Raw genomic sequence first — 26578 nt, forward strand, 5'->3', positions numbered from 1 at the left:
CTCTTTTTTTTTTTTTTTTTTTGAAGTAATCGATATTATATAAATAGAGATAGGCAAAATCTAAGTACACAAGATGATATGCAAGAGATAAGATCTATCTAGGTCGAAGTAAGGGAAACTAGGAAGTCATGAAAATTTTGGCCATTAAAGTCTAGAGCAATGGCCCATAAACATAAAGTACGGAAAAATAGAGTTCTAAGTTCCTCCAAAGACCGCTCATTATTTTCGAAAGTTCGATCATTGCGCTCTTGTCATATACACTACATAATACAAATTGAGATCATTTTCCACGCCGTCTTGATTTGTTAAACTCTTCTTGGAAGTGTCCAGCTGGCCAGTAGACCTACCACAGTTGCAGGCATAACAAAGGATAATTCTATCTGGCTAAAGATTTCCACCCACAAGGCTCTAGTTGTCTCGCAATGTAGCAGAAGGTGTTCTATTGACTTGCCAGATCTCTTGCACATGCAATACCAGTCTAGTGTAACTATCCAACGCTTCCTCAGATTGTCAGTAGTCAGAATCTTCTCCAACGCTGATGTCCATGTAAAGAAGATCGCTTTTGGGGGTGCCTTATTTCGTCAAAGTCTCCTCATAGGAACGAAATATTAACGGCTTGGGAAAAGGACTTATAGTATGATCGAACTGAGAAAATGTCCTTACCCGCAGGAGTCCACCACATCCTATCAGCTTGTTGTCTATTCGGCTTCACAGAATAAACCAGACTGAAAAAAGTCTCAAAGATGTCCACTTCCCAGTCTTTTGCCGCTCTACTAAACATGATGTTCCACTGCACTTGGTCCCCTCATAGAAGCATTAGATCCTCCATTGAAGCTTCCTGGTTGCGTGCCACTTGGAAAACTGCTGGAAATGCATTCTTTAGAGCCTCATTCCCACACCATATGTCCATCCAAAACTTAATACGAGAACCCCTCCCCAACACCAATTTAGCATGTCTACTAAAATCCCCCCACCCACGCCTAATGTGTTTCCAAACTAACACCACTGGCACCATTTACCTCTTCAATGCACCAGCCCCCCATAAGCTTCCATATTTACAATCAATTAACAGTTTCCATAAAGCTTTTGTCTTCGTGTTATACCTCCATAGCCACTTCCCAAGTAGGGCCCTATTGAATGTTCTTAGATTTTTTATACCCAAACCACCTAACGAGATTGATCTACACACCTTATCCCAACTGATCAGGTGAAATTTGAATTCATCCCCTATCCCACTCCATAAGAAATCATGATATAGTTTATCAATCTGAGCCGCTACCCTTGCAGGCAATTGGAACAAAGATAAGAAGTACGTAGGTAAGTTAGAAAGGGTACTCTTGATGAGATTCAGTTGGCCACCTTTCGATAAATACAATCTTTTCCATCCTGCTAGTTTCATTTCTATCTTTTCTATGACTGAATCCCATATGGATGAGGCCCTAGCAGCAGCCCCCAACGGCAATCCTAAGTAGGTCGTGGGAAGAAAAGCTACCTTGCACCCAAGAATACTGGCTAGCTGCCTTGTGTTACTCACGTTCCCCACTAGCACTAACTCTGACTTGTCGAAGTTAACTTTTAGGCTTGATGCTGCTTCAAAACATAATAACAAAGTCTTCAATGCCCTCGACTGGTCATGATCTGCCTCACAGAATAGGAACGTATCATCTACAAAAAGTAAATGAGATAAAGTAATAATGCCCCTGTTGGGATCATCAATCTGAAATCCAGCCATAAACCCATGCGTAACCGCCACTAATATCATCCTACTCAAGGCCTCCATAATGATAACAAAAAAGTGGGGACAAAGGATCTCCTTGCCTTAAGTCTCGAGAGTTACTGAAAAAGCCTGTAGGACAACCATTTATCAATACTGAGAATCTAGCCGTGCTATTGCACCAACTCATCCAGAAACGCCACCTAGCCCCAAAACTGCACCTCCCCAATAAGTACAAGAGAAAATCTCAATTTACATGATCATATGCCTTCTCTATATCTAGTTTGCAAATAATCTCTATGGAGCCAGCCTTTAATCTGTTATCCAAACCCTTGTTCACTATGAGGACTGAGTTCAAAATTTGTCGCCCCTTAACAAATGCATTTTGTGGCTTCGTGATGATCTTGCCCAAAACCGCCCCCAATCTGTTAGCAAGAACCTTGAAAATAATTTTATGCACCCCATTCACAAGGTTAATTGGTCGAAAATCCTTAACCTCCAACGCACCAATCTTCTTCGGGATCAGCGTAATAAAAGTAGCATTTAGGCATTTCTCAAACTTTCCAACCGAGGATACTTCCCTAAAGACCTTCATTATGTTCGCTTTCACCACCTCCCAACAAGGTTGGAAGAAGCCCATCGAGAAACCATCTAGACCTGGGGCTTTATCTTTACTCATACGTCTCACTACTTCGTACACTTCCTTATCTTCAGAAGGCCTTTCCAACCAAAAGACTTCTTGTGGCTCAATAGTGTCAAAGACGAGACCATCCAACTTTGGTCTCCATTCCTCATGTTCTATAAGCAGTTGTTCATTGAAATTCACCACATGATCACTAATCACAGGGGCCTCCTTGCACTACATATCATTAATATTCAGCATTTCAATAGTATTAGTTCTTCTATGAGAGTTAGCAACTATATGAAAGAACTTTGTGCTCCAGTCGCCTTCTTTCAGCCACAATGCTCTTTGCTTTTGGCGCCAAGAAATCTCCTCTAAGGATAGTACTCTTTCTAATTCTGAAACCAACTCTGTCTTGTGCAATAATTCTTCTGGTAAAAGGGCTCTAGCCTCAAGAATCTGCTCAAACTGATGCAACTCCTCCGCCATAAGTTTCTTTCACTCCCCTATATCTCCAAAGGATTGTGAATTCCAAAGCTTAAGGTCATTTTTCAAAGCTTTTAACTTACAAACTAGGATATATGAGAGGTTACCGTAGAATTGGTAAGAATACTACCATTGCCTAACCTTATCTACAAAACCTTCACTTTTTAGCCACATGTTTTCAACCTTGAAGTATCGGCGGCCATTTCGAATGCCACCACAACCCAACAAGATAGGAAAATGATCCAAGCAAAGACGTGGCAGTCTCTTTTGGGACACCTCCGGATAGTGCACCTCCCACTCCAGTGAGATTAGAAATCTGTCCAGCCGGGATCAAGTCTGATTATTCAACCAAGTAAAAGAGCCCCCCAATAGAGGAATATCTAGCAGATTCAAGTAAAAAATACAATCTGAGAACTCTGTCATAGCTGGGCACATCCTACTCTCACCAGATCATTCACTAGGAAATCTGATGACATTAAAATTCCCTCTTATACACCAAGGAAGCTCCCACCAACTATATAACCTAGCAAGTTCCTCCCATAATAAGCGTCTTTCGTTGTCTACATTTGGACCATATACTCCTGCAAAAATCCACACAAAATTATCTGCCACACTCTTAAAAGAGCATGCCACTGTATACTCCCCTACAAATTCATCCAATTTCTTAACAACTCTTTTATCCCACATCACTAGGATTCCATCCGAAGCCTCATTCGATGCTAGAAAGACCCAATCCGCATAGGTACAACTCCAAACACTTCGAATTAACCTTCTAGAAACATTTTTCAACTTAGTTTCTTGTAAATATACAATGTTTGCCCTCCACTCTCACAACAAATTTTTTATACGAAGTCGCTTATTTGCCTCATTTAACCCATGAAAGTTCCAATACACAATTTCCTTTATGAAGCCCCTTACCTTTTGATCTTTCACGACTTGAGCTTCTTTCGTAATTCAATGACCAAGTTAGGCGCTTAAGCTCCCACTGTTTTGTTTACCCTGGTTTCTTTGACTGTGTATGACCCGCATCAACAACAATAAGTAAAGCCAAAAACTGCTCTTCATAACCCATACAATCCATACCTATCCAGTGATGCATATCTTTCACCTTTTGAAGCATCCAATCCGATGCATTCGATTAATTTGGTAGCAAGCGGTTCAACGGAATAGGCTTTCCTTCTTTGGAAGCCCACTGCATATTAGGAATCACCCCTATCTTCCTCCCTAAATAAGTTTCTGCATACTATGAATGTAACTCTATATCAGCCTTCTACTTTAATTCGTGTGAAGAGACTCATATTGTTAAAAAAGTTGAAACTCTCCTCCAAGTAGAATATGCTTTTCAAAACCCTGGTTATAAAAACTGTTGGATAGTGCTCGTTATGATTTATTAATGCCTGGAAATTGGAAAATTGACATTTTCTAATATATTCTCCCACATTTGGCTTTTATAGACAAACTCTCAATACTTTATTTATATGAGAAATGATATTTACAGTCGTAGAATGTGCAAGTACTACGCACTCTTTTAAAAAAAATAAATCAATACGAGTTTCACAAGAAAAAGTTAATTTTTTAATAATAAATTTAGCTCTTTTTCAAAAAGAACATCTTGCGCTTGCACAATGAATAATGCTAATCATCATCTCAATTTTCATCATCATCTCATCATCCCATGATGTGGCATTAGATGATTGGAGACTATTTATTATATGAGTAGCCCAGCAATGACCGCTGTGCGTGCTACCTAGCACAAATTTATAAAAGTCACTTTATTAATCATTAAGTTAAAAAAAAAAGAATTAAATACATGAGCGGTCAAAATAAGGAGGCAAACTCAGATGACATACTAGCATTTCTCTTATTATATTTCACTTGTGAACCTATAATCTAATGCCACATTATGAGATAATGAGAATATGATGAAAAAATAAATGATAAATAGATTTTTTCTTGCACAATCTATAACTTCATTTAGCATTATTATAATATGTCTTTGGCTGTGAATAAATACTTCATGGCAAGATAGCAATATATTTCAAGCAGACAGCGAATGTAGGTTTCATAATGTAAATATTTGAAAGGAAGTGACGAATTTAGAATCAGAATAAGTCCTTGCAAGTCTTATTGTCAAAGCTGTAAAGCTCAAACCTAAATTCTTTTTATTTCCCTAAGAATTTATCCTTTTTTTTTTTATTATTCCTTTTTAATATCTCCCTTCTAGCCACGAGTTTGTAAGGAAAATAACTGACTAGATTAGCATGAAAGCAATCTATATAATTTGTTTACTCGCATAGGTCCGACACGTTATCACCTGTAATGTTCTGTTGTTGTGTAAGATCGTGATCAACTTGTAAGACATACACAATTGGATGAGAAAAATGTAGCAAAACCAATGCAAAAATATGCAGCTCTTAGTTATATCACCACCGCAGATGGAAGTTTAGCATAAATCTGACAAGGGGCTAATACAGAAAAAAGAAAGACTAAAATGTGCAATGCAATTACAAAATCACAAAATTAGTACAAAATTAAACAACTGAAGTGTATAAAAAAGCTAACAAAAGAACTGGCTTAGCCAAAAAAAGAAAAACTCACAAATGGATTAACTCCAAAGCAGAAACTACCAAATCTTAACTGGTCTATATGATCGTTGTCTTTGACTCTTTGAGCTCTAATCCATAGGCTAGAAAAGATGATCCTGACCAAACAAATCAATTATAATGGAATTCCCATCCCAATAGCAGCATTGGAGCAAGAATCCGATGAGAACAGTTTTATAAAAAAAAGATTAAAAAAAACAGAGGCTATGGAGCAAAATAGGCACCTCTGCGAATGCGCATCTAAAGGAAAAAAGGTTGACGAGGACGTATATTATGTCGACTGCTGCATCAAAGGAACCAACCACCTCATCTCTGTTCCATTTCCATTTGACAAGTAGTATACCTTCTTCCAATTTTCTTCTGAGAATACTTCACGATTTACTAGTCTTTGCCTGCCAGACATGACAACAAAGAAGCAATAATCTGAAATATAGTCTCGGGGAAAAGGAATTCATAAAATTTTGCTATCTAAACAATCATTTACCCTTATTTTTTTAATAGTGTTTTTTTTTTCCAGATGATTATTAGAGCCAAATGAACCCAAACAATTTGAGACATAATATGTTATGATCTTTAGAGAGTAGGATACATTCATAGATATCTACAAAGAGCAATCTGACAAGTCAAGTAGCTGCTTGAACAAGATAAAAGGCAATCAATTGGTCACTGGCCTCCTATCAATTGATTGGAGGTCAGGGACAAACCATCCAACGGCAGTGAAATCTCACATTAGATTCTACTGTTTTATCACATCATTATATTTTGTAATCATAACATCTTTATGTCAATTGGAGATTGGCACCTTGATAATTTTAGCAACAGCACAACCCTAGCAAGCTTGTATATTTCTGTAGCATACCTAAGGTAATAATGACAAACAGTTGCTGCTTCGTCCAAGCTATAGCGAGGAAAATTAACACGAGCATCTACAGGAACATCCGGTAAGTCTTTACGAAGCTTTCCAACTGCTGTTGAATGAGAGAAAGCACCCACCATCATGTCATCATGCATCATAGACCTAAAAGCATTCACCTGAAAATGACAAGAATTTCTTTTATAATGCATATATATCTGACATAAAGTCAAGTACCACTACGGAAGCATATATATAGGACGATTGAGCTATAGGGAGTAAGCTTGAGAATCAAATGCCAACATCTTCATTTCTGAGGACAAAATCAACACAAACTTGGCTACCAACTTTCACTTGCGTGAAGGATACGACCAACATGCTAACAACTAAAGGAGTGAGTTCATTAGAAATGGCAAGAATGCAATTCCATTAGAAAGAGGAATTGGTGAAATTTTTGTGCACGCTAATATTTGCTGTTGCGACAAGATGTATTCAAACTGAACAGTTGGCACTAACCATTGCAAGTTCTCTAGCATGCACTGGTCGACTAGAACGTATAGTTACTGCTTCCTCATACTCGCTGAAGGTGAACCAGCTGTTATACTGGAGACAAGTAACAGCAACGTATAGTTAAATGATATACCAGGTAACTATACACAAGAAATTCTATATATATAATATTAACCCAAAGAACTGGACAATATGCATCATTTGAAGTTGATGCAAGAAAGTAGAGACTGTTTCTCACTTGATCAATTGCTATAAGCACAGGGATATTTTTCACAAGTGATAACTCCCTCCTCAAACGAACAACCACTCCAACAGCTGCATGCGTATGCTTGATACCTGTGTTAACAAGGTCATAGAGTGTAGAACCTTCGGGCATTGACATGTTATCAACATCTTTCAACCATCCAACACCAGCACCCTCTCCCAGTGGAATCGGACCATCAATTTGGCATGGCAATTGTTTTAAGTGGGATTCATTCCATTTCAGAAAATCCTGGAGATAACTGACTCATGAGGAATATGCAGACCCACTGAATAAAAGGTAAAAACAAACTTAAAAGATCATGAGAACCACTAAGGTACTGTATGGAGCCATTACAGAAAAATTGGGAACAAGGATTTTATTTTTTTTAGGAAGGGGATTGGAACCGTCTCCGGATGTTAATGATATGTATTGAGAATGTTTAATCTAAAAACTCAATTCATGGTGAATATAACTACCATAAGTGAGTAAAATGGATCAATTAGCTCATGGAACAAGGTTCATATTCCACATCACATTGAACATCTTCAACAAACTCTGCTACGAAAACATAGAACTAATCGCTGGTGTTGAAAATATAAGAAATGGAACGAGCATCTTTATGTTTATCTAATTCTGCTCAACAAAAGAATAAGTTCTGGAGATTGACAGAGACCCAAGCAAGGCTGAATGAAGGGGGAAAAGAAAAAAGGTAACACTCTTGCCTTGAGTACATTTGCAGCTTGAAGAGGTGTGTCCCAATGACCTGTTTCTGGGTTCTTGGAGAAAAATCCACCGTCAGTCCACTCTCGGCCCCTGGGTACATAAAAAACCAGCCAACCTTCATCACGGGCCCAATGAACAAGCATTGCAAGTGCAATACTCTTCCCACAGCTAGCAGGACCATCCAAGACAATCTGCTTTCTAAGTTTGAGACCTAAAAAGATTATAGTTACCAGCATAAGTGCATCTTCTGAATGTGAACTATCATAAACTTCACAAGCTCATGCCATCGTCTTATGATTCATATACAAAGAGAATATCATTAATGGTTGGACGTTGGGAAAAAAGAACATAATGTTAAAATGGGGGAAAAAAAAGGATGCGCCAGATCATATACTAACTACACTGTCCTTTATTAAGTCAAATAGGTTGCTAAGAGATTCCTCAAAGGAGTTGAGCAACTTCAATACTCTACTTAGTCTACATAGGGTTTTCCTTTTTGGAAGACGAGACCAAAAACATGTACACACCAGGTGAGAAGTTCGTATTTCCACTAAACCATGAAGATTCGTTAACCGTAAAAAAGATGGGATCAAGATATTCTAAATTTCGCAAAGGCAAGGTGAAATCTTAAAATCCTAACCATTACTGGTTTAGACCTTCCATCTCATTGCACAACTTAGTGATAAAAATTGATTAGGAGAAAATAAAAATCCACTAGAGAGCGTCAACGTCGAGTTGATAAAATGTAATATGTAAGTACAATAAAATTCATATATTCAAAAACCTCAGTCATCTCCGAATTATGTCGTTTCCGCTTTTTCGAATTAAAACAATATTTGAAGTTCCAAATTAGCTCAATAATAGATGTTCTAATTAACATTAAGAGATATTATTACTATGATTTGAAACTCGTCATTACATTTGACTTTCTTTTTTAGAGAAAAACAAAAGTGAAAGTGATACCACTACCCACCTTTATCGTCAGAGAAGTGCAATGGAGGATCAACAATACGCCTAAAATTATCGCGAAGATCCAAAAAACTCTGCCGAACCAGCAAAGCCGGTCTGAGTGAGTCCTCGAACTCCTTCACCATCCCCGTTGGCAACCCCTCCGGCAACGCCGTTTTCAAACCGTCCATACTAATCCAAAATCCAAAAAAAAAAAAAGGGAATTTTCCAATCACAAGCAAGAGAAAAACAATACATACAGATATATAGGTATATACACGTGGATGGCAAGTATTGGTATTCGTATACCTGAATTTGAAGTAGGAGCAGGCGTCTTTCCGGGAGAGGAGGGAGAGTGAGGGGGTGGAGGTGAACAGGGGCCGACCGTCGGGTCCGAAATCTAGGGACGGGTCCTTTTCGTCGGCGGTGAGGCGACGTGCGCGGGATTGGGCGTCGGAAAGAGCGGCTTCGACTTTGGCTTCGGAACCGGAGGCGTGGTCGTGGGCCTTGGACTTAGTCTTCTTGGACGTGGCGACATTGGACTTGGGGATCTTGGAGGAGTAACTTTGAGCTGAGATTGGGACTGGAGAGGATCTGATTGAGCTTCTCGTCGCTGCTGAGCCTGAGACTCTAAGAATACACCGCAACATTTTCTCCGAGTATCCGAAATAGATTTCTCGAGGTTTTTCAGAGCAGCACTGCGAGGGTGCGTTTCGGTGGTTTCGGGCTGACTATGATGGTACTTGATAAGTGAAAGGAGGTGGGCCCATTACCTGACATTTGGTTAACCATCGGCCCAGGCCCAGATTTAACTATGAACAGTATTTCCTTTTGGAGACTGCCTTGTTTGGTTTGGTAGATGAGATTATCTCATCTTATCTAATATATACCCTATTTGAATAGTAAGATAAGATGAGATAAGTTGAAATAATTTATAATAAATAGTGAGATCGTTGAGTTGAAATGAGATGAGATGATTTTAAAAAAGTCGTGTGTTTGGATTTAGAAGTAAGATGTGATGGTTTTAACTTTTTATAAATTTGATAGTTGTGGGTCTCATCAATTATTGTATAGTATTTGTAATGATCGAGTATTATTTATAAATATATTTATATTAAAGCCTCATTTGGATAGTGAAATAAAATAAGATAATTTTATATAAAAATTAAAACTTAAATAAACTAGTGTTAAAATATTGTTTCTTTAATATTATAATTATTTTAAGATTTGAAAAAATTGAATTATTTATTATATTTTATAAAAAAAATTTAAAAAATTTATAATAATAAAATGAGATAAAATATTTTTTATATTCAAATGGGACTTAAGTAATAATATATAAATATATATAAATATATATTAACTTTTTGGAAATTTGTAGTTTGTCCTTATGTGGAAACACTATGAGAAATTATTTTTAAAATTTTACAGCGTGCATTTGGATTAAAATTTTTTTTATAGAAAATATAATAAATAATTTAATTTTTTTAACTTTTAAAATAAAAATAATATTTTATTTAATTTTTAATTCATCTCATTAAATGTATGTAGCCAAAGGAAGCCACACCTTGTGTTGCAAGGTAAAATCTGTGAATCACCCGTGGGCCGTGGTCGTAAGGTACATCTCCTTAAAAGCCTTTCAGAATCCTTCTTATTTATTTATTTTTTATTTGTAGGATGAATTAAATAAAATATATTAAGCAGGTAATATTACATCAAATAAGTTTGTAAAATTTTAATGGGGCAGTCAAACAAAATCATTAATGAAAAGTACCAAGTTAACAACCAATTAAATATAAGTCAAAACATTAAAAAGAATATAATGGAGCCCACAAATTCCTCACTCCTCCATCCATTAAAAAAAAAATTAATTTCCTAATTTGACGTTGATCTGGTAATGCTGCACTTATTACTTTATAGTGCTCCACTCATCTAATCAAGCAAATGAACGCTCTAAAAATAAGGTTGTAGAATGCAATACCGGATATTATAATCGGAAAATGATATTCCGACCAAGAATATCTATCGAAACAGTGTACCCTTTTCTTTTTTTTTCCTTTAATGATTAAGAAAATATTTTTTTTTTTTTAAAAATGTTAATAAAAGAAACAAAAAAATGTTTTGCACGTTCGGTATATATTCTTGATGGAGTTTGTCGGTGAGTGTAGTATCGTCCTTATAAAAAACGAGAGTATGTCTTCCTTAACTGGATGGATTGATCGATGACACTTGCAATATCACATACTAAAAAAGAGAAACCATGCTATTGATTTCTCTCCCTTACATGCGTGTTTGGTCCAAAACAGAAAACACTTATCTTGTTTGGGTAACGAAGTAATATGAGGTATATCTTTTTTAAACGTCACTCAAATATTTTTTAATTTTTTTATCTAATTATTAATTAATCATTACAACTGTACTAAATTTTTAAACAAAGTATAAAATATAATACAATTTTTTTAAATCTCAAAATAAAATGAATATTAAAAATTTTATAATATTTTATTCAATTTTCTCCCTCTTTTTCTAAAATCAAATAAAATATTTTGAATTAAATTATTTTATTATTATTCACAAATATTATGAGATATTCTAATAAAGGATTCGAAAGAGTTAAAAGATTCGATACATTGTTAAAGCAGCTGATCAATTGATACATACTGATATTTTTTTTTTATTGATATCAGGTTTTCAAAAACAGCATCCCGACTAATCCCAAAACATGTGTTGATACTCGTAGACCTACCTACCATTTTAGCTTTACGTAAAAGCCCAAAAAGAGAGAAGCTCTTGGTGGGTTCTATCCAAAAGGAAGTTGAAACCTAATCTACATCCTGTAGTAATACACTACCTAACCCAGTTTAGGTTTCGGACTTCCTTCACTTTGGGATTCCTCGGAATTGAGTGTTCAAAGGGTGATCAACTGTTTTTCTGTGCTGTATTTGGAAAAGAAAATATCTCCAAAAGTCTTCAATGTTGCTGGCGATAGAGACCCCAAAATTCTCATTTTTCATGTATCTTGTGGAGTCTTCCACCCACTGTCTAACCTTTTCCCACTAATTCCATTTGTCTTCTGGGTCCATTGAAGAAATTAAGAAGGGATAATTCTCCCCTTTCACACGTTAATGAGTCTGATCGATCTTCTAGATTGTACGACTTTATATCACTAAAGTATACTTTAGGATGCTTTTGGATACTAAACTCACCTCAACTCATCTCAACTCATTATTACAACTTTTTCAAATCTCAATATAAAATATAATAAACAATTCAACTTTTTCAAATTTCAAAATAATAATAATATTAAAAAATAATATTCTAACAATATTTTATTATCACAACTCAACTCACTTCAACATCCACACACACCCTTAATTACTTATCTGAAAAATCATGTCCCGAGAAGAGATAGACATATCAAATAGATCTTACGATATTTATCATTCAGATCTCTCTTTTAAACATATAAAATATAAAGAACAAGGTAATACCCTCGTAACCAAAACTTTGCATGCAAGGAAAGAGAAAAAGAGATGAAATCCAAAAATGTAAAGTTTTTAAAACCCATTAAAATGAATATTCTGGACTTTCTAATAGTTTAGGGCATTCATTAACTCAAGTTTTTTTTTTTTTACTAAATAATAAATTTTAATTGATCACTTAATAGAATTTTTAATTAATAAAAAATGGTATAAAACACAAATCTATCGACTTGATTAAAGTTCGGTAATTTTAGCGTGTTCATGTCCAATTTGACATGTACCACTTTGCAAATACTCAAGTGGATGACAATGTCTCCAAAATTCTACGTAAAATAAATTTATTGTATTAAAGTCCCACATAATATTTTGGAAAGAGAGACTCCGAGGATTTATAACAGAAGAATAATACCTACACAATATTTTTTAGAACACATTTTATAATTATATTTTAAAATAAAAATAATTTTATAAAGTGATGTTACTTTTACGATATATTTTATAAAAATAACCATCATTTTAAAACACAAACGTGTAAAATATTGTGAAATTTATTGTTTTTTTTATCATTTTTTTTTAATAATATGACAAAAGGGAGAGTTAGAAAGCTATATATTTTATGAAAATGATTGCATGCCCGAATCCATTTTCTGACCTTGAATATGATAGTTTCATGGATATTTATTTTTGTAAAAGTATGGTGTGGCATGATTCGTTTGTCCCCGCCCGGCACGGCTGTAATCGAGTCGATTTTGGCTTGTCAAGTTCGGCTCGATTTAAAATATTTGAGCTCAACTTAGTAATCTAAATTTTATATTCTAACCCGTCCCAAAAAGGAGTTTGGCTCGACTTGTTTTTTTTTTTTTTTTTGAAATAAGATATAATAATTAATAAATTAAATAAATAAAAAATAAAAATTTAATATTAAATTTGTACAATTAAAAGTAATCTCTATTGAATTATGAAATTTTAAAAAATTTTAAAAAATTAATATTTAACTAGTTGATATTTATTCATAATAACAATATATTATATGCATACACAAATTATTAATACATACATGTAATATATATATATATATATATATATATATATATATCTATTTCATATATGGTTCCACATACTAAAATATGAAATTATTAAATCTTATCGATTAATTATTGTAAAAATTATAAAATATAACTATGAAGTATATTCAACATATAGACATAAGTAATAAGGTTACATATTATATATTTAATTATAAAAGTGATATCCTTATTATTAGCTAATACATATATATTTATGTATATATATACATATAGGTGTATGTATATATTTATAAATATATGAATTAGTTTTAATTGAGTCGAACTAATGATTAGATTGACATAAAAGAGTGGGTCTTCACGAACTTTAGCCAAGTTTAGTTGAATTTATTTGTTACTAATCGAGCGAATATCTACTTTTACAGTCGTATTTTTTTTTTATAAATTGAATTCTGTTCGAGTTTATTTAGACGAATACCAAACCAATTATCAACAATCTGATTCATTTTCACTTTACTGTCGGTTCCTAACCACTTTTATATTTAGGTTATGTTTAGATATTGAAATAAGTTGAGTTGAGTTGAGATGATAAAATATTGTTAGAATATTATTTTTTTAATAATATTATTATTATTTTAAAATTTAAAAAAATTAAATTATTTATTATATTTTATGTTAAAATTTAAAAAAATTATAATAATGAGTTGAGAGAAGTTAAAAATTAAAACTCTGTTAGATATTGGGAAACAAAAATGATAAAAACAGTAAAAAATAGTAACAAAAAGCATAGAGCCGAGAGAGACGAGGGATTAACTAACTGTTAAAAGCAGAAGGCTTGGAGAGAAAGAAAGAAACAAAGCCTAAAAATAGTCAATATTTAGTAATGAACGGAGAAAGTACAAACCAGACGAAGGAGACAATCATTATCTGACTGACACGTATGCAAGCAGGCAAGCTAAGAACAAAGCATCGTCTCTTACTCCAAACCCCAGCTGCCCAAAACATGGGGCTTCCTCGTTTGTACGCCATGCGAAAGATATCTCAGTGGCTTAGCCGCCACCCTTTCAAACCCACGAGTTTTGACCCAAACAAACAACCTTATTTTTGTAATACTTGGCGAAAAAAAAAAAAAAACAAAGCTTTCGATTTCGAGAGTCAAGCCTCGCCCTCAGTTTCTCGGAAAGCTCCTTCCCACATTGGAAAAAAACAAAAAAGACATAAGAGACTTGCACATTGCACAATTCGTGACCATCTTCTTCACCTCCTCTCTTTCCTCTCTTCTTCTGTGCCTTGAAGCTTTTGCTTTGCGCTCTCTCTCTCTCTCTCTCTCTCTAATAAGACTTCCTGCTCCCCTTTTTATGGCCTCCTCTTCCGGGAGCTTGGACACCTCGGCTAACTCCCAACAATCAAGCTTTACTTTCTCGACAACCAACCACCACCCGTTCATGACCTCCTCCTTCTCCGACCTTCTTGCCTCGGCCTACTATGATGAAAACCAAAACAACAATACCGCAGGTACAGAGAATAATAAGCATCGTGGGTTGTCTGATCGGGTAGCCGAGAGAACTGGGTCGGGTGTTCCCAAGTTCAAGTCGACTCCACCTCCTTCGCTGCCCATTTCTCCACCTTCTGTGTCTCCCTCTTCCTATTTCTCTATCCCTGCTGGGTTGAGCCCAGCTGAGCTCTTGGACTCCCCTGTTCTTCTCAACTCTTATAACGTAAGTGTTATGGAGCAAAGTTTCTCTATTTGTTTTCTGTGGTAAATTTGTGTTTGGCTGTTGAGAAAATTGAGGTAATTATGTTTGAAGGCCGAGCTTTTATGCTGTTTGGTTCTGACGAAAAACAAAAAAAGGAAATGAAGGAATATCTCAACTCAACTCAGACAAATTATTGTGCATGACTCAGTTGACTTTGAGCGTTTCTTCATTTTCTTCGGGACCAAAACACTTTGAAAAAATAATTCATGTTTATAAGCAATCAGGATTATTTGTTTCTAAACTTCCGTTTTCAGTTTGTTTTGATATCTGCTCCTAAATTAACCAATGGGCTTGTTTGTTCCCATCTATCTTCCCATCTATCTGATTGAATTTTATCATTCTTTTTTAAGTTTGTTGTTATAATTGTTATATGTGTTTTTCTCTTTTCTTCTTCTGTATACAGATTCTGCCATCTCCAACTACTGGAACATTCCCAGCTCAGGCCTGCGAGTGGAAGAGCAATTTTGGCAACAGCCAGCAGAATGTTAAGAAGGAAGACAATAACTACGATTTCTCTTTCCAAACCCAACAAAGGCCTCCATTGTCATCATCAACGACAAATTTTCAGTCCTCAAATACCACAATTCAAACTGTATATAATAAATTTCATCATATCGTGTCCAGGTTTCTTGTTTTCTTCGCTTTGGTCATAAATTAACAATCTTTTTGTTTGTCAAAAAACTTTTACAGGCACAGCGGCAAGCATGGAGTTTCCAGGATCCCTCCAAGCAGGCTGATTTTTCCTCGGGGAAGAAGAGTACAGTAAAACACGAATTCGGTTCTCTGCAGAGCAGCCAGAGCTACTCCCCTGAGATTGCCACCATACAAACCAACAACACTCAGAGCAACAACGACGGGGGGTTCCAATCAGATTATGGCAGCTGCCACCAGCAGGCTCAGTCTCTCAGCAAAAAGTCTGGTGACGGATACAATTGGAGAAAATATGGTCAAAAGCAAGTTAAAGGAAGCGAAAATCCAAGAAGTTATTACAAGTGCACATATCCCAATTGCCCAACAAAGAAGAAAGTTGAGATGTCCTTAGATGGGCAGATTACTGAGATAGTGTACAAGGGGAGTCATAACCATCCCAAGCCTCAGTCTACCAGGAGATCATCAGCTTCTTCTCATTCAATTCAGGCTTCTAATTCTGCCCCCACTGAAATTCCTGATCAGTCATTTGCCACACATGGCAACGGACACATGGATTCGGTCGGGACCCCGGAGAACTCTTCAATATCCATGGGAGATGAGGATTTTGACCAGAATTCTCAGAAGTCTAAGTCCGGAGGAGATGACTTTGATGAAGATGAGCCTAATGCCAAAAGATGGTTAGCGTTATAGCCTAGTTTGTGTAGAAGTATTTTCTTGTGTTTAGGGTTCGTTTGGTGGGTTAATCTTGTTTGTTTTTTGGGTTAATTTTGCAGGAAACAGGAGGGTGAAAATGAAGGTCTTTCGGTAGCTGGGAGCAGAACAGTGAGAGAACCTAGAGTAGTAGTGCAGACAACTAGTGATATAGATATTCTAGACGATGGATACAGATGGAGGAAATATGGGCAGAAAGTGGTCAAGGGAAACCCAAATCCTAGGTAACTCTTACTTTTCATTTACTCTCAATACTTTGTCAAACTCCTGGAAAAAAGTGTTTTGCATTCAAAGTTCTAGTGCTTGAATCCCTAGCTCTATGCTGCACTTGCAACCTCAAAGTCTTGGTCTTGTTTTGCTTAGCATTAGATATCTCATCTAGTTGGCCTTAAATTACTTTTGGAGTGTTTCAAATCTTCTGATCTACTTTTGCATGAATGATAGGAGCTACTACAAGTGCACACACCCAGAATGTCCGGTGAGAAAGCATGTTGAGCGAGCCTCTCATGATCTAAGGGCAGTGATCACAACCTATGAGGGAAAGCACAACCATGATGTTCCCGCAGCCCGTGGCAGTGGCAGCCATTCTAATAGGCCGCCTTTGCAAAGCAACAAGAACAACAATAACAACATTGCAGCCACCGCAGCATTTAGGCCGAGACTACCAACATCTGAGGGGCAAGCACCCTTCACCCTGGAGATGTTGCAGAGCCCTGGGAGTCACGGATTATCGGGATTTGAAAACGCAATCGATTCGTACATGAACCAGCCTCAAGACACAGACAATGTGTATTCAAGAGCCAAAGAAGAACCAAGGGATGACCTGTTCTTCGAATCATTGCTTGCATAGTTTTGCAAGGGTTGGACTTTGAAGGAGAAGGATCAAAACAATAAAAATGAAGCACAGGTTCATTAATTTATTGCAATTTTTGTTTGTTTGTTTGTTTTTGTTGGTGTATATTCCCACAGGGATATTGGTTTTGTACATCCAAAAAATGTATGTTATAGACAAGATTCCCAACTTTATTCTTTGATTGTTTTTGTTTTTTTTTTTTTTTTTTTTGGGGGGGGGGGGGGGGGTGGGTTCTTTTGGGGAGAAAACTTGATAGCCTGAAAAATCACTTTTTGTATCTCTTTTCATTCATTCCTAGTAAAGGATGAATCAAAACGTGGCTGTTGTTTTATTGTTTGTTTCTCCTAGAAAAATGGAATTAGCTAGATATAAGTAATTTGGCGTACCAAACTGTCGTATTAACACATAATTTTTTTATTACATTTTTTTAGATAAGAATAAAATTATTTGTCTCACAAAAATTATTTTCATATTCAATTCGTATTATTTTATTAAACAAATGTCCGTTAATCTTGGTGCCCGAAGCCATGATGTTTGAAATTAGAGGTTGGATTTGTCATTGTACTTGGAATCTGAGAGGAGGTTTGAATGGTCAAATATGTGCAGCTAACTGGTAGTGCTCTGCTGGCGAATTGGTTGGTTTTGGTGGCTAGGGGCGACGGGATGGACCTTCGGGGTTGGTGCCGTGGCCCATCTTTATCTTTGTTGGTGAAATTACTGTACTAACCTTCGTCTACATTCACAGTACAGACATTGATGATTCGTAGTTCAAATAATAATGATAAGAATGAGACATTTTACTTGTTGGTCAAGCTGCATATTCTTTTTTTCCCAAAAAACCACCCACCTACATGCATGTATGTTTATTTACGATGAGTGTATAGAGTGCATTTACACCTTCCAATAGAGTTGTAACACGTGTGATTTTTACGAAGTGAAGAATAGATCTGGCATTAGATAATCACGTCCCATACACATCCCCGCTCCTATTGGCTATTGTATTATAAAGAAGAGGCCCCCCTTCCCAAAAATACCCATTTACAAAGAGCTGATGATAATGTATGCGTAAGAAATCTCGACAAAAACTGTTATAATCAAAATGAACAACGGCGTCAACAATAAATCCAGCAAATACAGATATAGAAGTGCAGAAAGTCAATAAGGGCGAGCTCTGCCCTTTTTTCCCCCCTCTATACGATTACTACTACTTCAGCGATTATTTCGTCATTATACACCCCTATATGATATATATCCTCCTATAATAATTTTCTGGTTTACGGTTGTTTCGTGTTGTTCTATCGCTTCAAAAAGACTCGGAAATTGAGAATTCAAGTCCTGGGACCTTTTGCTGGAAAATTGGAGAGAGAGAGAGCGGGGGAGGGTGGGGTAAGATTAGAACTGTAAAATAATAATAATTACCTGTGTATGAGTCTATGTTGTAATTTGCTCATCTCCTACGTGGCAGCTTGTGATTTGCTAGTGTGAATTGAAACTTATCACCGACCTGCCTAAAGTTGTTGTCTAATAATAAATACTTTTAGTGATAATTCTACAAAAATAAATTAATATAGTACTTTATATTGTAAATTTATTTTTATTATATAATAGATCTAATATATCATATGAATTACATCAATTTATAAATTTATTTTTATAAGATTTATTACGATTGTACCATATTTCTTAGAGTTGATATTTGTTGTTTTATGTCCCCTATTGAGTTCCTTTTTTGTTTCCGTCAATTCCCAATTTTTGTTTTTCTTGTTTTGTTTTGTTTTTGTTTTTTGTTTTTTTTTTTGTGATCTCCTCAACCATTCTTCGTTAGTTATGCCACTTGTTGGTCCCTTTTGTTTCGGGGAGTTTAGCTCCAAATTATACATTTCTATGGCATCTATCTTCTACTCCTACTTCTACTCTTGAGACTGTGTTTAGATGTTGAGATAATCTCAAATGATTTGAGTTGATTTGTAAATAGTAATGTTTTGTAGATTTTATTAAAATGTATTTAAATGTAAATAGAATAAAATATGTGTTTGAACGTATGAAGTAGATTGAAATGTATTTAATTTTTGAGTAATGTTAAATATAGTCCTAGGCTTGCAAAAATTAGTTTTTTTTTCATATGAATATCGTATTTACTCACTTTTTTCAAAATGAGTGTGCGACGCTTATGTACTTTATGACTGCAAGTATCATTTTTCTTAATTTAAGACGAGTTGAACTCATTTTGGCAACCAAATAACCTAATTCTCATTTTACCCTCCAAACTCATTCTTATTCCCAAATCCCAACCTCTGCTAACCATTTCCCCTCGGCGCTTGGCAATCATATTCTTTTTGTTCTTTACCTATTGATGCCAACGTGCCCACTTCTTTCGAACTAATTATGCCCGTTCGATTCGCTTACTTCGTCATGGTCAAAGGTGGATCATTGTTAGGTGTGGTGTGCTTGTTGGGTGATGTCTGAAGTTAGGGTTTGTTTAGGATATATATGTATTGTGTCTTTAATTATATTGTTCAAAGTAATTTCTGTCTTTTACATTCAAGTAGTGGGCTGGGTTGCAGTTTGTATTAGACTGAGTCAATTAGGGAGTTGTTAGATCACGTGGGTCATGATGGGCCACGATGGTTCATGGGTAGTGGAGTCCATTTCTGACAGTATTCTTAATGCATTCAATTCAAAAGTTCATACACATTGAGTTTGAAGAGGGACTTGGCTCCTCGAATTGCCAGGATATTACATATTATGAATTTAGGCTAAAATTAAATATATAACAACGGTCTCAGAGCCGCGCTCCTGTGACATGGCTAAAGGGACCTGTTTCGCTCAGTTGGCTGAGGTTGTGTCGTCTTTGAAAGGAGAATCTGTCCAGTTGAAGGATGAGTAGGAGAGACAGAAGCAAATATTAGAGGTGATCCTGCAACAGCTTAACAATCTTGTAACTAGTTACGATCAGTTGGCAGTCACAGTTGGAAATCAAAATGGTAGAAAGTTCATCAGGTAATGCTTTTAAATTCAATGGGAATCCGTTGTTGGAAGGTAGTGAGGGGATCCAAGTGAGGTTTGAGGTTTTATCTAATAGAATTATCGGCCTTACGGAGGAATTCTGAATCAACACTTTTATTAGTGGCCTTAGAGAAGATCTTAGAATCACTATATCCATGTTCAAACCCACTACTTTATTTGCTGCCTTTGGGTTGGCCAGATTACAAGAAGAGGAAGTGATAAGAAGGAGTTAGGGACATGAGACTAGAAAATTTTCACTTAACCAATCCTTCCTGCATCAAAACCACATATTACTAGCACCCACACCTATCCTAAGACTTCCACCTCCACCCACAAACACTAATCCCAGATTCCTCAATGCAAACTGAAAATTAACCTTACCTATTAGGAGAATGTCTCCTACACAAATACAACAAAGGAGAGAGAGGGGGTTGTGTTATTATTGTGATGAAAAGTTCCATTCAGGCCATAAGTGTAACTGACCCAAACTATTCTTATTGGAGGGGATGGGGGAGGAAGAAGAGAGGGAAGAGGAAACTGAAGGAACCTTAGCAATTATATAGTCAATAGAAGAGCAGAAAGAGGAAGGGGAAGTAGGTGAGTTGTTAGGTATTTCTTTACATGCTATGGAAAGTTCATTGGCCACTAAAACATGTTAATCAAAGTGGCTAATGGGGCTAGCCTTCCTTATCTTGGTTTATGTAGGGTTGTCCCACTCAAGTTGCAAATTTTACACACTAAATCTGACCTCTACTTGTTGGTTCTAGGGGTTGTGATGTAGTTTTGGGTATGGATTGGTTAAGGGACACGGATTTGTTTTATGGAATTTTACAAATTCAAGTATGGAATTTAATTTCGAAGGTGTCGTTGTTACATTAAAGGGAATACAACTGCCAGTCCAAGTATTATAAGAGGAAGATCATGTTCAGGGATTAAAGAAAAAATTGACAAAGGGAATTTGGTTGTAGGTATTAGAAGAGACCGAAAATACTTCTAAGAATTGTGTTCCAGTTGCGGTCCAGTATGTACTTGAGGAGTTTAAAGGTATCTTTGATGAACCAAGTGATCTGCCTCCACCTCAGAGCCATGACCACAAAATATAGCTACACCTAGGTTCTAAACCTACTTGTGTGAGGCCTACGAGTACCCATACTATCAAAAAGAAGAGATTGAAAGGCTGGTGGCAGAAATGCTTAAAAGTGGTATCATAAGGAGTAGTAAAAGACTCAAAGCCCCTATTCATCTCTAGTCTTTCTGGTGAGAAAAGCTAATGGAGGATGGCGTATGTGTGTGGATTATCGTGCCCTTAATAAGGACATTGTGAAGGATAAGTATCCCATACCCAATATTGATGAACTACTTGATAAACTTTATGGGGCTCTAATTTTCTCTATGCTGGATCTGTGCTCGAGATACCACCAGATCAGGATTAATCCTAAGGATATTCTGAAGATTGCTTTTAGGACCTATGAGGGTCACTATGAGTTTTTGGTGATGCCATTCGGCCTTACCAATGCTCCATCAACCTTCCAAGAATTGATGAATGAGGTGTTTCGTCCCTATTTGAGGAGGTTCATGTTGGTTTTCTTTGATGATATTTTAATTTACAACAAGTCTTTGTAGGAACATTTACAGCACTTACGCACTATTTTAGAGATTTTGCAATCTCATCAATTCTTTGCAAAGGCCTCGAAATGCATTTTTGGCAGCAGCAAAGTGGAGTATTTAGGGCATCTTATATCGAAGGAATGAGTTAAAGTTGACCCACAGAAAATCTTAGCAATGCAGAACTAGATAGTGCTTAAGGATCTTAAAGCCCTACAGGGATTCTTGAGACTCACTGGTTACTATCGAAAGTTTGTACAAGGCTATGGGAACATTGCAACACCACTCGCACCTTTGCTCAAAAAGGATTTTTTTTGCTAAATAGATAAGGCTCAACAGGCTTTACTAAGCTTAAGGAGGCCATGATAAACCATTCAGTGTTACGTTTACCAGACTTTACTAAGGCCTTTGTAATAGAGTGTGATGTGTCAGGGGAAGGACTTGGGGCAATATTGATGCAGGAAGGACAACCCATTGCCTATCTTAGTCAGGCTTTGAAGGGAAGAAGTTTGGCTCTATCGACTTACGAAAAGGAATTACTTGCACTCGTAATGGCAATTAGGAAGTTGAGGCACTTATCTATTGGGACAAACCTTCCAGGTACACACTGATTAGCGGGCGTTAAAGTATTTATTGGAGCAAAGGGTTGGGACTCCAGCCCAACAAAAGTGGGTCTCAAATTTGCTTGGGTTAGATTTTACAGTTGAATACAAGAGTGGCAAAAAACAAATACATAGCATACGCCTCATCCCAATTCCCTTACACAGAAAATCCCAAACCAACTCCAACAACCATAACTCCACAGTCACAACCAGATCACAACCATAGCAGTCTAACCAACAACCAAACCAACTCTCACACTCAATCCAAACCAACAACCATGGCAGTACAGGCAACTAGTATGATACAAGCTAAATGGATGGAGGAGTTGAGGAAGTCTTACCCCTAAGACCCCCTATTGCAGAAGCTTATTAGCCACTGCCATCAGGGAACCTTGGACCCATCTTTGTACCAGTTTTGCAATGAGCTACTCTTTTGTAAGGGTATGTTGCATTTAAGAACCCTGGTGCATTTTCAGCAGTAGATCCTACAACAGTTCCACAACAGTCCATTAGGGGGTCACACATGAGAATATAAAACATATGCAAGGGTTAAAAATGAGTTTTACTAGCCTGGTTAGCACGGTGATGTTTGAGCCTTCATTAGGGAGTGTGATGTTTGATAGAGGAATAAGGTTGAAACCTTCCATCCAATAAGTTTGGTTCAACCTCTTCCAATACCAGAGAAAAATTGGGTGGATATTGGCATGGATTTTATAGAAGGATTGCCACCATCAGGGGACGTACTGTGATAATGGTAGTGGTGGATAGATTGGTCGACAGGTTGCATATAGGCTCGATTTACCCAGGGATTCACAAATCTTCCCTACTTTCCATGTATCGTGTCTTAAAAGGAAGCTCAAGGCTCAGGTCCAACCGATCCCTCATCTTTCTCAAGTCATGCCCGAGGGAACCCTAGCACCCGAACCAGAAATGGTGTTGCAGAGAAGACTCTTGAAGATGGGCCGCAGTGCTGGCGTTGAGGTATTGGTTCAGTGGAAGGGTGCGAAGGCAGATGATGCAACGTGGGAAGATCCCTTGATGATGAAACGACACTACCCCGAGCATGTGGGCAAGATCTTTTGAGGGGGAGAGTGTTGTTAGGTGCGGCGTGCTTGTAGGGTGATGTCTGAAGTTTTGATTTGTTTAGGATATATATGTATTGTGTCTTTAATTATATTGTTCAAGGTCATTTATGTCTTTTGCGTTCAAGTAGTGGGCTGGGTTGTAGTTTGTATTAGACTGAGTCAATTAGGGAGTTATCAGATCACGTGGGTCATGATGGGCCACGATGGTTCGTGGGTAGTTGAGTCCATTTCAATTACTTCATATCTATATTTATTTCCTACAGTATTCTTGATGCATTCAATTCAGAAGTTCATACACATTGAGTTTGTGGAAGGACTTGGCTCCTCAAATTGCCAAGATATTACATGTTACGAATTTAGGCTACAATTAAATACATAACAGTCATGCGACATCGGTGACTTCTGGTTCAAGCTTCGATGTAGCAGAACCAAGGCGGCGGCTTATGTTCGTCCACTTGCCTACGTTTGGTCCCCATGTGTTATCTATGGAAGACGACGTCGGATTAGCTTACTCCTCCATTTTTTATGGTTTTCTCTCCCATTCCAAAGCTTTATGTGCTGTAACCCCGAGGTCGTACTTGCCTTGAGATGGATTGGTGTTGTTTTGCACAACTTTGGGCCAAGTTTTGACAATTTAGTTCTTCAAAAATGCACTTGCTAAAGATAAAGAAGACTACAACTTGAGAGGGCGGCCTAGGGGTCGGGTAACCTCCGATGTCAAAGTTAGTAAATATTCTTGGAAATTTGTAAATAAGTGAAGGAGTCTAGGGATCAGAGAGCTATTCTCGAACATGAGATCTGCTCTTTATATTATATGTCTGGGGAGTAGATCGTGCCTGTTCCCATGAAGTTCGCGTTCCCTATACTATTCCTTGTGTCAGAATCTTTAAATGTGACGTGACTCTGTGATGATGTTATTAATGTGGCATGTTGTCAGAGTGGTGGGGCCATTAATGCGGCGTGATTCTCCAACCTCCTTCTCTCAATCTGTCTCCCCTCTGGTCTGTTCATGCCTTCTTTGTCAGTAGATCAATGGCTCCCCATATATCATGCCTGCGGTGCGGGCGGATACTTTAAGACTGGACACTATTCGAGGGGTCCTCAGATCGACAAGTCTCATCCCCTATAGCATCATTCCTCCTGCAGGTTGTGTTTAGAGGAGCTTCCCCGTGGGTCGGGTTACGGGCTATTTACCCTATGTTGGGCTTTTGATCTTGCTTCTCTTTCATCCACAGGCTTTTTGGGCTTAGTGGGAGGAAGCCCCTTACAGTTACCCAGCTAATTCTCACCGGATGAGTACGGTGGGAATTCTTTCATTATCCAAACCTGCCTTACTACTAAGGCCATGATCCTTATTATGCTGCTCTGAAGCCTGGGGAGGCTCCCGTTGATTAGCGTTTATGGCAGCGTTCCTATCTTCCTTGATGGGCTCACCTTTTCATAACGTCTTTTCAAGTTAATTAATGAAGGGGTGTTATGGGGCTTTTCCTATTTGCATTGCTTCGTAGACTACATTCCCAGAATTTGAAGCGGCACGTACTCCGTCTGTTGCCATGTTGTGTGAGAATCTAACAGTCACCTTCTCCTTATATAACATGGGAAGGGAGTGTGGTTTCTGCCTATTGCGTTGTGATTGTCCCTCTATTTTATTTCTCTCAATTTTTCTTTCCTCCGACCAATCTTCTTTGCTACTTTATATGCTAGAGGTGATGGCCTCCGAAAAATCCGTTCAACCCAACGTTTTCGGTGGGGGCTCTGCTGATATTGGGTCGTTGTTTGGAGGTAGCGGATGGTACTGAACTACCACCAAATCAACGTTGGCCTCCTTGGTTGCCACTTACCAAGTATCGGAGTCTGCCTCTTTCGAAGTTCCTGGCCCCGATGAAGGTGTCGTCAATGCAGAGGGCCATTCCACTAGGGTGGCCATATACCCTTATACCCTCCAATGTTTGAGTACGGCCTGAGGCTGCCATTCCCTCACCCCGTTCACGACCTTCTAGACTGCCTAGGTTTGACTCCTTCCCAACTGCACCCAATGCTTGGAGATTGCTGATGTGCTGCAACATTATTGGGTGGCGTGTTTTATTGGAATCCTTCTCGGATGATGCAAACCTTACCGCACGAGTTTTTTCTTACCCTTAAAGTGCTATGGCAAAAGGGGAATGTACATTGTTTCAAAGCAATACACGCATTAGTCATCCTGGATCCGAGGTATTTTAAGGTGAAAGACTGGTCACCCAAATTCTTCTTCATGTCTAGTTGCAAATGAGAGTTTCCGGTAGGTCAGGTGAACTGCCGAGAGTTCCCAATACGGACTGACTGGGGAAAAATCTTGAAAGACAAAGATGTGCTCCCGTCAGCTACCTCTTATGAGGTGTGGCGTATCGCAATTGTACGAGAATGGGTACAGAACAATCCTGACAACATTTTCTTTGAAACCCTCATTTATGAGGAGAGTTTAAGAAGCTATTTGCCTCCTCTGGGACACCTTCCTTTTGATGATAGGCAGGTTGCCGCCTGGTCCCAAATTGCTCTGGCTCGGAAGCGTTCTTTGGATCTCTATCCATTGGACAAGGGGAAGAAAACCCGTTGGGAGAGTGGCTAGACCGAGGGTAGGCCTCCTCTAGGGCTCGGGACCCCTTATTGTGGGGATCGGCTATCTTGGAGGCCAGTCATCCCATTGCTGTGGTGATTCCAACGTAGGTGCCAGCGGGTGAACTGGCAAGCGATCTTCCTGCAGCACCTTTATCGGTGGTCACTGTTGAGGCGTCTGGGGGGTGAGGTTGAGATGTACGTCCGGCTCCAGAGTATTTTTGCAACCACTACTCCTGATGAGGGACAACATTCTTCTTCATGGATTTCACCTCTTTCTTCATCTCGTTCGGGTGGTGACGGCTACTTCTAGCTACCGTGTGGAGATAGAGGATCGTACAAGAGGCAGGTCCCCTTCAGACGTTGTAATCTATGGGGTTTGAAGGGTCCGTCGAACCCGTTGTGGACCTTTCCATCCAGGTTGAACACGTAGAAAATGGGGATTCCTTTCTGAATATCTTAGTCGACAAAGGTTTGAGGAGTTTGGTCATCGACCCACTTATCTA

At 37.7% G+C, this 26578-nt stretch overlaps 3 protein-coding genes and 1 long non-coding RNA gene across 4 annotated transcripts; 3 read left to right on the forward strand and 1 right to left on the reverse strand.

Moving 5' to 3' along the window:
* The first annotated feature begins 3 nt into the window (after positions 1 to 3).
* On the forward strand, positions 4 to 20240 carry LOC121240475. Its single transcript, XR_005935544.1, has 3 exons — positions 4 to 149; positions 2520 to 2521; positions 20230 to 20240. It is a non-coding gene; the product is annotated as an uncharacterized LOC121240475 (long non-coding RNA).
* On the reverse strand, positions 5219 to 9415 carry LOC121240419 (28S ribosomal protein S29, mitochondrial-like). The gene is made up of 8 exons (XM_041137866.1): positions 9013 to 9415; positions 8729 to 8895; positions 7755 to 7966; positions 7027 to 7281; positions 6795 to 6881; positions 6285 to 6457; positions 5650 to 5817; positions 5219 to 5523 (listed from the first exon to the last, which is right to left on the reverse strand). The coding sequence occupies exons 1-7, from the start codon at positions 9351 to 9353 to the stop codon at positions 5697 to 5699; spliced, it is 1356 nt and encodes a 451-aa protein (XP_040993800.1). The 5' UTR covers positions 9354 to 9415; the 3' UTR covers positions 5219 to 5523; positions 5650 to 5696.
* Positions 14361 to 17350, forward strand: LOC121240402 (WRKY transcription factor WRKY24-like). The gene is made up of 5 exons (XM_041137850.1): positions 14361 to 14928; positions 15371 to 15559; positions 15658 to 16295; positions 16392 to 16553; positions 16774 to 17350. Exons 1-5 carry the CDS (start codon positions 14569 to 14571, stop codon positions 17177 to 17179), a joined length of 1755 nt encoding a protein of 584 aa, XP_040993784.1. The 5' UTR covers positions 14361 to 14568; the 3' UTR covers positions 17180 to 17350.
* Positions 20241 to 21472: 1232 nt separating the features above from the next.
* LOC121240747 lies at positions 21473 to 23478 on the forward strand. Its single transcript, XM_041138286.1, has 2 exons — positions 21473 to 21736; positions 23176 to 23478. The coding sequence occupies exons 1-2, from the start codon at positions 21473 to 21475 to the stop codon at positions 23476 to 23478; spliced, it is 567 nt and encodes a 188-aa protein (XP_040994220.1).
* The last annotated feature ends 3100 nt before the right edge of the window (positions 23479 to 26578 follow it).

This window comes from Juglans microcarpa x Juglans regia, chromosome 7S (genome assembly GCF_004785595.1).
Source record: "Juglans microcarpa x Juglans regia isolate MS1-56 chromosome 7S, Jm3101_v1.0, whole genome shotgun sequence".
In the NCBI taxonomy this organism is placed as follows: domain Eukaryota; kingdom Viridiplantae; phylum Streptophyta; class Magnoliopsida; order Fagales; family Juglandaceae; genus Juglans; species Juglans microcarpa x Juglans regia.